This window comes from Egretta garzetta, unplaced genomic scaffold (genome assembly GCF_000687185.1).
Source record: "Egretta garzetta isolate BGI_Z169 unplaced genomic scaffold, ASM68718v1 scaffold133, whole genome shotgun sequence".
Lineage (NCBI taxonomy): Eukaryota > Metazoa > Chordata > Aves > Pelecaniformes > Ardeidae > Egretta > Egretta garzetta.
This window is the reverse complement of record NW_009259111.1, coordinates 3,351,642-3,362,462: the sequence shown is the minus strand read 5'-3', so window position 1 is coordinate 3,362,462 and position 10,821 is coordinate 3,351,642. Positions and strand designations below refer to the sequence as shown.

At 43.0% G+C, this 10,821-nt stretch overlaps 1 protein-coding gene across 1 annotated transcript in view; it reads right to left on the bottom strand.

Annotated features, from left to right (window-relative positions):
• Nucleotides 1-5,755: 5,755 nt before the first annotated feature.
• CUNH11orf58 (chromosome unknown C11orf58 homolog) overlaps nucleotides 5,756-10,821 on the bottom strand; it is an 8,376-nt gene continuing 3,310 nt past the window's right edge. Inside the window, exons 3-5 of the mRNA XM_009635379.2 lie at nucleotides 10,407-10,467; nucleotides 8,529-8,638; nucleotides 5,756-7,286 (exon numbers count right to left, since the gene is read on the bottom strand). Of these exons, the coding sequence (XP_009633674.1) occupies nucleotides 7,077-7,286; nucleotides 8,529-8,638; nucleotides 10,407-10,467 (381 nt within the window). The 3' untranslated portion in view covers nucleotides 5,756-7,076. The remainder of the gene's footprint in view (nucleotides 7,287-8,528; nucleotides 8,639-10,406; nucleotides 10,468-10,821) is intronic.

Sequence of the window (10,821 nt, the reverse complement as noted above, 5' to 3'; positions counted from 1 at the left end):
CCCCCCCCGGCTATTAAGCAGCTTAAGTGTTTGGGACTAATTATAATTAAAGAAACAGCAACTCATTAGAAAGCAGTATCAGTTCTTTTGAAGGCGCTGTTTTATAACTAGTGCTTCGTAATGTTACACCAAGCCAGAATTATGCAGACTGACTTCTCTTCCCTTGTACATCTGTTTTCAATTTCTTCAACTAAAGGTATTAACATTTTACTGCACAGCTGAATTTATAAAACTACAGCTTGATACTCCTAAGTAGCACGGCTTTCACCCTTTTGAACTTGCATGACAGTCCTAACCCTCCCTTTTTTTTCCCCCTGCTGTTACATTGAGTTTGTAGGCATTGCTGGGCCATTAGGAAATCCTGTGGAGCTGTAGAGCTGTCGCTTGTCTTTGCCCATCCGTATGTGCGTCTTTGCCCATCCGTATGTGCGTCTTGGCACATCTGTATGAAGCTTTTCATTTTAAAGGACTGGACAGTAGCAGTAGTTGGAGGCATCCAGGCGGGTTTGGAACAGTTGGATAAAAACCGCTCGATAGCAAGGTTTTTCAGGAAGGAACTGTGTTAAGAGATTCTGTTCTGGGAAGTTACGTGTGGAACTAAGAGCTGCTGACAGATACTGCTGAGCTTGAGTGCTGCTATTTCAAAAGAACTGTTAAAGGTCAGGGCAGGTGGTCCCAGGTACCCCGTAGCCTCGGGAGGGAGGGGTTGGTGGTGTGAGAAAGCAAACAACTCCCAGCGTGTTTGGGTATTGTTTACATCGTGATTTTTCCACCTGCACCATTTACTCATCTGAGTTCCAAATCTTCAAATATACATGCATGTATTTTATATCGGCATCTGTTCCCCTCTGTAAAACCACATATTTCCCATGTGTCTTAGCAATTAACTCCTGGATGTGGTATGAAGGAGAGACCAGATTTGCTTAGTGTCAAAACTTAGAAGACACAGAAGGCATGATCTGATGTTACCCCTCTGATTTATGTCTGTCTTCGGGTATTTTAAAGCGTTTGCTTGTGCCGTGGGGGGCTCTGATTTATGTCTGTCTTCGGGTATTTTAAAGTGTTTGCTTGTGCCGGGGGGGGGTGTGTGTGTGTGTGTGTGTGTCTCTATTGCGTAGTTATAAAAAGAATAAAGCCATGCACAAGAAAAACATGAAAAATTGCAATATTTTCCACACCTAGTAAACATTCCCATTGGTTATTTGGCTGTATTCAAAAGGCTAAGACTTTTATTGCTCTACTAGCAAAAGCAACCTTTCTTCATAGTGGAGCAGTACAAAGAAAGAGCACAAAAAAATACACACATCACAGTGCCTGAAATTCTGTTTGAACAACTGTATTGATTGGGTCTGACCCCTTTACATTTTTTTCCATTATTTCAAAAGGTGCATCTAACTGTAGCTGAATTGAACCAACCGAGATGAACTTTCCATGAAAACTTCTCGAGATATTTCTTTAGTTCAAAGCTTTGGAATTTTAAAGAGCATTTTTAATACAAGTCTGTTGAGGTATTCTGTGCAACAACCATACTTTGAATGTTAAACTACAGGTAAACCTAAGAGGAAGGTAACATTATAAAGGCTACCGTGAAATTACTGGGAGATGGCAGAATGACTTGGAGCACTAATTAGAAAAGTAAATAGAACCAGCAAGTATTGCATATGCACACATTTGTGTGCTGTTTGCTTGTTATTTCCTTGCCAGTGCTCCTGGTTGCCTTACAGAGAGCACGGAACAGCCTCCAAAGAAAGCCCTAGCGGAATGAGGTAGCGTTTTTGGAGCAGTTATTGATGAAATAGTGTTATCAGATGTAAGCTGAAAGGACAGTGCTGTTTTCTTCCTGCCCACTAGAAGCCTTTTACCAGGAGCTACAGTGTGAGAAAGCACTGAAGGAAGGAAGGGATTAAGGAAACAGAGGTGAGTGGTGAGTTTGTAGGAAATAATGGCAGAGATGTGTCTGCAAACAAGACTTAAGAGGCTGAAGGTGAGAGTGGAGAACAGCGTAGTGATCTGAAGTGAGAGGTAGTAAAAATGTTGAAGGAGCTGGAATATGTGGACTCGGACTGAAGCAAAACGCTTTAAGGAAGGGACTCGGCCTAAATTGTAGAGGGGGAGGTAAGAAGAAGGAGTAGCTGGCAAGGGATAGTGCAAGTCCAGTGTCCTAGTACAAAAAATACCTTGTGAATGGGATAGAGAAGGGAGCAGAGTGTTGATGGTGGCAGTGGGTGAAGGAGAGAGTCGCTGACGACTCTAAACCCGTGTTTTGGTAAGAGGACATTTGTCTTTTCTATTTGGAGCTGCTGTGCTCTGTTCTTTTAAGCCAAATTGCAGTCAAGAATGGCTGGTGTGGGTGAAACTCTCCTTTTCCCTGTAGAAACAGCTTGCCCCAGAGCCAGGGGTGGAAAAGGTTTGGTCCTCCCTGGCACAGAGCCCGGCCCGAGTGAGCGCTTCCCTCGGCGGCTGTGATGGGCCACTGGGAGACCGAGCGTTGCCTGGCCTGCTGCAGCCTCCGGCCGCACTTCTGTCGCGTTGCCAGGGGGTTGGGGCTCTAGAGCCGGAATTGAGAAAAGCCTTAACATTATTTTCCGGTTCATCTCTTGAGACATGGGAGGTTCTTGGAGATTTTTTGAAACCCTGGCTGATGGTTTACGCGAGGTGTAACCCTCGTGAAATCAAGTAGCTAGCGACGTTTAGTTCCAGTGAGTTGTACCACTCTGGGGGAGAAAGTTGACGTTGGAGAAGTCACTGCTAATTCTATTTGTCTCTTGTGTTGTCTGTTTTGTTGGCTTTTCTGACTGCTTAGTTTATGCTAAACAGTTCTTCTGTGTCCCTGCTCTGCTTCTTCCATACTGCGCCTTTGAGCATCTTCCTCTCCCAGTATGGAACAGGATTTTTGTCTTCTCCCCAACCCAGTTGTAGATTGCCTGTGTGTACATGTCGGGGGGACGTGAACACGCACACACACGTGCACATGCCTGATGATCCCACTCTCCTTTCATTTGGTGCTAAGACATAGAATCAGCAAAAGCTGAGGGACCGCTGCTGAGGTGCGCACCAGAAGTGGCTGCTCTGCTCGCTTTCCAAGTCATACCCTGGATGAGAGGCTCCGAGGGAAGAAAGAGCAATGGCCGGTGAGTGTGGCTGAATCCCCTGCCTTCCTCAAGCTGCCTGTGGGCCTGAGGACTCCTCAGTTGTCTTCACTGAATCCAGTTTAAAAGTGACTTGGCAAATGATTTTATACGCAGATTTTGTTCAGGATCCAGGTAGAGAGGCTCCATCAGTTAGCTACTGAGTAAATTTGTTCTCTTTTTTTTGATCTCTATTTTCTTTGTGTGTGTCCAATATCAATTTCTTATGTTAAGAAGTATTTCTGACAAAAAAAAATTTGTTTTGGAAAGAGATGTTCTATTACTGCATCCCTACAACGAGCTCACAATTACTGGACTTCAGTGGCTGTAACAGGAAGGAGGAGACTTGGCCCTAACCAGTTAAGGATCAACAGCTTCACCTGCATTTGTTTTAAAGCTTCAGCAATAACTGTGAGGGTGAAAAGCAGCCAGTTCAGATTGCCAAACCTTTCTGCAGTCTTTAATGTAGCTTGATAGCGGTTTGAGAGAATTTCCCTGTGCGTCAGGGTGGGCAGTTGTGGAAAAGTTCAAAGCAAGGAGGATGGAGTTTTTTTTTCATATGACCCCCTGTATTGCTGGACTGATGATACAAACCCCCTCTTCTGACGTATGTTACTTCTCATTCTTCTTCACCATAAATGGTGCTGCATTTGGATAGGTAATAGCACAAACTGTCAGGGTGATCTCATTCTGCCCCTGCACATCAAAACCAAGTCAAATGAGATTAAATTGCCAAGTATTCTGCTGCATTAACGCTGTGCAGAAACTAAGGAAACTTCTGTCTGTCCATCGTGATGCTATACGCCTGTGTACTACTCAGATATTTTTCTCAGGAAAAGTGTGGTTGAGGTGATGGTCTTAAAAGCAAACAAAACCGACTCCTGCTTTGTCCCGTCGGTGAGGGTACCTTGACACATGTCCCTTCCCTTAATCCCCTGACAGCTTCCAAGAGGCTGATGCAAACAACCGTGCCAGGCTTTGATTATGAGATATCGCACTGCCGCTCATTCTCTTTGTCTCCTGTAGTTTACAGAGGCAGCTTCAGTGCATAATTTAATCCCTGTGCTGGGGACTGTAGCAAATCCACGGAGATTTCTACCAACCGTCCTCTCTGGCATCAGAACAACGCGTGCACATCTTCTTTGATGTGAATTCCCCAACCAGAGCCTTAGAAGGACCTATAGCTTTGAAGCTGGCCTATAAATTGTGCTTTCAGGAATCAAGTTGTCAGCCTCCTCTTCGGGAAGAAAGGGAGAGTAAGCTGTAAAGCACCTGCATAAAGCCACAGGGCAACTTACAGCTCTGGTTTTCCTGGCCTCGAGGAATTCCCCTATGATGTTGAGAAAGGAACGGATCCCTTTTTACCTGGCTTAGAGGTATCCTCTTTGTGGCTGCAGGAGCCTGTGGGCAGCGGGGCTGTGATGGTACTCGCCATGGGGGGGCTCCCTCTTCCGGGGCAAAAGGAAGGGAAGCAGGCACACCCCTGCTCTCCACAAGTGGTTTCAGTCTTCCAGCACCAAATGCTGGCAACGCCCCGGCACTGACCTGCGTGCAGGTGGGTTTTCAGTGTGGTTTAGAAGCAGATGAAAACTTTTAGCGGATGTGACGGTGGTTCTGTGAGAGATCTGACCTCCATCAGTTGTTTCCTAAGACGTGTTAGGAGTACGGGCAGGCTTTTGCCTTTCTATCGAGATGGAAATAAGCTGGTCTTTAAGGTGAGGAATTTCAGTGGCCAAATTTTGTTTGAAAAGACAAATACAGTTGCCCTCATTGTGATTCATCTCCGGGGCCTCCTTCCATACCAACCTGAAAAAGCAAAGAACTGACTAGAATCAGCCAAGACACCAACCTTGATTTTTCCTGTGTTCTCCGTCTCCCGTGAGAGCTGAAACCATTCTGCTGCTATCCATGCCACTGCTGCTGGTGCTATTACACCAAACGTTGCTAAGCCTGACTCCTGAATTAAAACACGTACTGCAGAATCCACGCTGGACTGACTTGGCCTGTCTCGGTACATACAGGGAAGCCTCTCGGGCTGCTTCATAGCTGAATCTGCAGGTTCTTGACTAACAGGTTTATAAATGCCAGGCGGAAACAGGTGCCATTGTGTAGAGCTCTTCCTATTTTGAGCAGTTCGTCTCAGGTCAGCATCGTAAAGGAGTTGTGCCGAACATCATCAGATGCTCACCATGTTAGGTGCCATACTTTTGGGGAATGTTGATTATTTTCTGTCTGGTCAGAGCTGTTACTGGAATATTTAGCTCTGGTGTCTAAATAGGAAAAGCTCCTACCAGTCTATTAGGGAGGTTAATCAGCTGATCTTTTGGGGAGGGCCTTCTCTCTCCTCCCAGAGACAGAGCAGCTTTCCTAAGCCATGGTGAGGTTTTCTTTCTTCACCACATACAAGCAACTTTAGTTTTTGTCTATTAGAATCTCGCAGTATTGGGAAAACAAAAACCGTCCATACAAATCAAGTACAGACCAGTGATCCTTAGTGGCTGCTGTTATGTTCTTAAAACTGAATGACTTAGAAAAATGGGTGTATTAAACATGTGTATAGTGAAACAGATTAATCAAAATCTACACTCAGTTTTTATTTACGATCATATTACTTTTATTTTTTCCACAATGTAACTTATCCCAAGTCCTCCCCCAATAACTGATGCTGCAATGCTGACGTTCAATAAACCTGTACAACGATAGTACGTGCTGCTGCTTTCAGGTAAGCCAGCCGGCCTGCCCCTGTCTGCACGTCCTAGATCGTGTACAGGCATGGAAGATCCTGCACGAGCACCTGCAGCATTTCCTGAGCCACCGCCGTGGCAGGGTCAGGCTGCACCAGGGGTGCAGATCAGGTGTTCTCTTCTCCCAGCAAGGGGAGGCAGCTGAGCTGTCTGACATACTAAGAGGAAGCGAAGTTCAAAAAGTTCTGATATTTTATTAATTACTTGAGTACAATACACTATAAATTTGCAGAGGAATGGATGTGCTTAATTCTCACGGGAAGGAGTTACTGGAACTCCTGACTCCTTAAGCCTATCAACTTGAGAGGTACAATCGTTTTGTGATAATTGCCTTAGACCTCCAGGGGATGCCTGTTTGGGGAGAAAATGAAGAAGGGCTTGCATACTTAACTCTGTATTCTATATTTAAAAAAACTAAATTATTTGTAGATCCTTTTCATTATCAAAGTATATTTTCTCTTTCAAAGTAAGCTGGTCTCTTTGAGAGGAGTTATTTTTAATAACAGCTCAGTGCTATAACTAGGAGCCAGTAATTCAAAAATCACTTTTTCTTTCCTACCGGGAGGTATGAAGAGCTTCAGCTTATCCCCCTCAGGACAGAGCCAAAGCAGCAATGAGAGCCGTCTGTTGGATTACGCCTTTCTCAAACATCTCCTGCGCAACCACTGTAGGACTTCCGATGGATACGCTGATGACTGCTGTCACACAGTGAGTGACTTCTCCTCTTAGCCCTGTCAACACTAGCATCTATAGACAAAAATCATTGTTTAAAGCTCTAGTACATCACAGAATAGTGCTGATACTGGTATTTTACAACTAACGCAACATCCAGTAATTCACATGTAATCTGAATAGTTAAAAATTCAAGACTGGGGTACTAACAAAAGAAACCACTAACATGAAGTTTCCTTATCTGGCACGGGATAAGGGGAGGGACAGTTTAGATAACATTGTAGAGATTGGGCAGGAACAAAATGAATTTATTTCTCCATCCGGTATTTTATACACTTTACAAAAAACCAGTAATATCACTATGCCCATAAAAATGTTATCCATAGCAACTGAAAGCAAATACTACTTTTTTGTCGTCTAATGGGGTCTTTTTAAAATCATAATACAAAGATTTGTGCTGTAGCAGTCCTCCACTTTGCACTGTAACAATAAGGCTTACTGTACTTTAAATACAAAGCTGTTACATCTGCAGTTATGAACCACTGGCTTTAACAAACATCATTTTATAGTTGCTCTTTGCTTCTTTTTTGTTTTCTGGAACCTCAGCTTCATCGTGTTTTTCAGCGGCTTGTAGCTCCTCTGCAGACTCCTCTTGCTCTGACTCTGAGCCACTTTCGGAGTCCTCTGAGCTCTCTTCAGAGGAGTGTCCACCTGCATCTTCTTGCTCTTCACCTTCCTGAAACTAGAAGTTCAGATCATGAGACGGATAAACCATTATTTCCTGGCAACTCCACTGCAGCTTTTACATTTCCCAGTGAGAATGTTTCACTTAATGGCTCCTTTCATTTTAGTACTAAAATGGGCTACGTTGCTAAACATGGGTCTTTAATATACAAATTATTAGACAGAAGGCAGCTCCACTGAAGTGGGTAACCGTATCAACCGTGGCATCTGTGGCTGCATCAGCCACAGTCTTACTTAGTTACAGCAGAAATCCTAAAGACACCACTAAACGAATTTGAAAAGTTTCAGATCAAATCAGTTCAGCAATTCCTTCCTTCCTTACGTACTTGGTGTACACAGTACATAATGACACTTGAATCCTTGTCACGGAGTGAAACAATGAAGCTAGCGGCTAGACCATCAAGAATTCCTATTCACGACTAATCTTTGAAAATAAGATTAGCACACCGCAGCATGAAGAATGCTGAAGTAATCCAGTGACCTGCTAACAGGAACAATCCCAAAATGGAATTTCGCTCATGCTCCTAAAGAGCAAAGTCTTCATGGCTGTAATATTAAGAATTCCCAGTGCTGCACAGGTAGTTTTACTCGCTTGGGAAACATCAGCCATGTTTTTATGCAGTAATTGGTGCTAACAGTTAGCAAAAAATTAATTACCGTACTTTTCAGTTGGCAGATGAAGACACATTCCTAATAAGCTAATTCTGTTGGGTTTTGCCACACTTCTCCTCCTGTTCATTCCTATGGAATTCCTTGCAAGTGCAAGACCAGTCAGGCATCAGCTCGCTGGGGGACTCTGTACAGTGAACTCTTCTCGTCTGACCCCTCTACAGCCACTTACTTCTCAGGACCACAGCGAGGTACGTGCCTCACCGCAACAAGAGGCTAAGATTAATTAGCTCTCAGTGACAATGCAGACAGCCTGCTTTCTTATATATTCCTTGGCAACACGCTGATTTACTGTATTTGTCATTTTCTGTCCTGATCAGTCATGACTACTATGGAGCATTAAGCATGTCATATCACTTTTTAGAACCATGAGAAGCATCAATCATTTCCATGCACCTAAATGGCCACCGCAGCGTACACAAATAGGGGTCAAGTGCTGGCAGTAAGTTCATCCTCTAACCCAAACTGCGGAAGTTTGCCCCTAGTTGTGGTGACTGGATTTTTAAACCATGTCTCATCTTGCCTTAGTGAAGTGAAAGCCAAATCACTACAGAAATAAACAACTTACTACCTCACTGAAACCAAGTCCACAGTGACGCCGGTTTCGCCCCGACATCGTGCTGTCCATGCTCTGCTGGTACTGAGACTCCAGCTCTTCATTCATTTTCTTGTCTTCTTCGCCTGCATTGTTCAGTGTACTTTGGTTATGGTTCATTCAAATTAACAAAGACATCAAATTACATGAAGTCACAATTTCAAAGTTTATTACTATATACGTGAAAAAGTTTAAATTGAGCCATCTTAAACCACTAGAACTGAGTATTATTGCAGACGAACCAGCAGATTTATATGCAATCATAACAAGTGCGCAAGCAAAATAGCTTTCATACAAAAATGAGTTAGTAAGTTCCTAGGACCTGGCTACATTCAGACAGTTGTGCTATAGCACAGTGTACGTTCTACTAAACAAGGTAAACGTGACGAGTGTGACTTCTCTGTGCTTCCTGCCAGTGCTGCAGCATGTTACGGCACAGAGAAAGTTTCTGACCTTCACTACATAACGTGATTACTATGATTAAACCATGATTAATATATAGCAGCAGTAGTCAGGACAATACTCCCACACTTGTTTATAGAGCTGTATCTGAAACTATTTCATGCATCGTGAACTATCAGGAGTGATTACAACACCTCTACATTCTTCCATCTTTAGGAATTAGCAGAAGAACTAATTTTCATGAGCTACTTCTACATGCCCCTTACTTGTTTGAATATGTAAACAAAGAATCATTTTTACTGGGGGAAAACATGGTCTAAAATAGTTAAGAATCCTCTGTTCTTGTGAAAGGTTAAGAATCTCTAATTCTCCCCCGATAGGCCTACAATTTTTAATTTGTATGTCTGCAGTACAAGCTTTTAATTTTACAAATTAATGTTTCCTTGCTTGGAAGTTAGAGTGGTATGTTATTATAAAAGGACAATAACTGTATGTTGGACAAGGAAGTAAAGCATTAAGCTAACAGCTGTTCTGATTTTTTGTGAAAAAAACCCCAGCATCTTAACTTTTTGCTAATAACAAAGCGGTACTGATTCTTTATGACTCCTTAGTGGGAAGCATCATCTCCATTTTAGGAAATTCAGGCATAAGGAAATAATTCTCGGTCACTCTGCAAGCTAACAGCAGAACCTGGAACCAATCCTCAGGCTTCTTTTGGTGTTTTGGTCAATCAATTTTTTTGGCAACTGAAAAATGACTAGTGGAGCACATCAGGGTAAGAAGTTTTCTGGAAGTCTGACAGTTGCTATTCTATACGGCTTTATCAAAGCTTCTCTCTGACAGTCAAGCCCAGCTTGGTTTTGATGTACTTTGACTTACTACCTGAGCAAGCCTAATAAGAAGTTACCATGGTAATACCTTATATGACATCAAATTATTGCTGATTGCCAAGATGACCTTGCAGATCTTTTCAGCTTCTAACTCACTGCGTTAAGGCAGAGATCTTTCCATTCAACAGGTAATCAGGTGGAGGGAGAAATAGACCCTGTTCTTTTCCATGCACAATGATTTAGAGGTTTGGATATCCATACCCGGCAGCAAGGAAGAAGTATAATACTGCTAGGCACCAATAGCAATAAAACTTTAATTAGCAAAATGAGACTGAGGACCTATAGACCCCGATTTCCAGGGCATTGGTACACAAGTTTAACTGACTATCATGTACTTTGCTAAACCTGGACTTTAGAAGGTAAGTAAATGCAGTCAGAGAAACTGTCAGGAATCTGACAAGAGAAATTAGGAACTTCTACAACTCCACAGCCTGACCTGTCTTCAACTTCAGCCACAAAACCTGAAACCCCTCTCTGCAACATCTACGAAGCTCACAGTACTGGGATGTTCCTAAATAAGTGTTTGATTTCCAACTTGGTATCGGCTGTTGGATAAACTGACCTGTCCTGAAGTGGGAGGTTGATCTGTGGTCTCCGATAACAAGGCGGCCAGTATGTTCTTTCTAAAAGAAAAGGCAGTTTGTTTTGGAGCTTTAGGGTGCACTGACAGCTCTGCCAACATTCTGGAAATCACAAATGGAAAAGGTTTGCAGTCAAACCTTGACCACCAACAGTAAGACTGTAAGTTTTACTAGCTAACAGCTGCTTCTCTTGATGAACTTTTTTCATCTTTGTTTCGCTGCATTTTCTGAAAAAAGAAACCCCAACAACTAGATACTCTTTACTCTTCCCACACCTCAAAGCTGGTTCTATTTCATTCCATTTCTTGCTACTCCAAAGATGAAGGCAAGCCATGCCAGTACATCAGCTAAACGAGGAAGAATGGTGATCACCTGATATGAAAACTACGCTACACG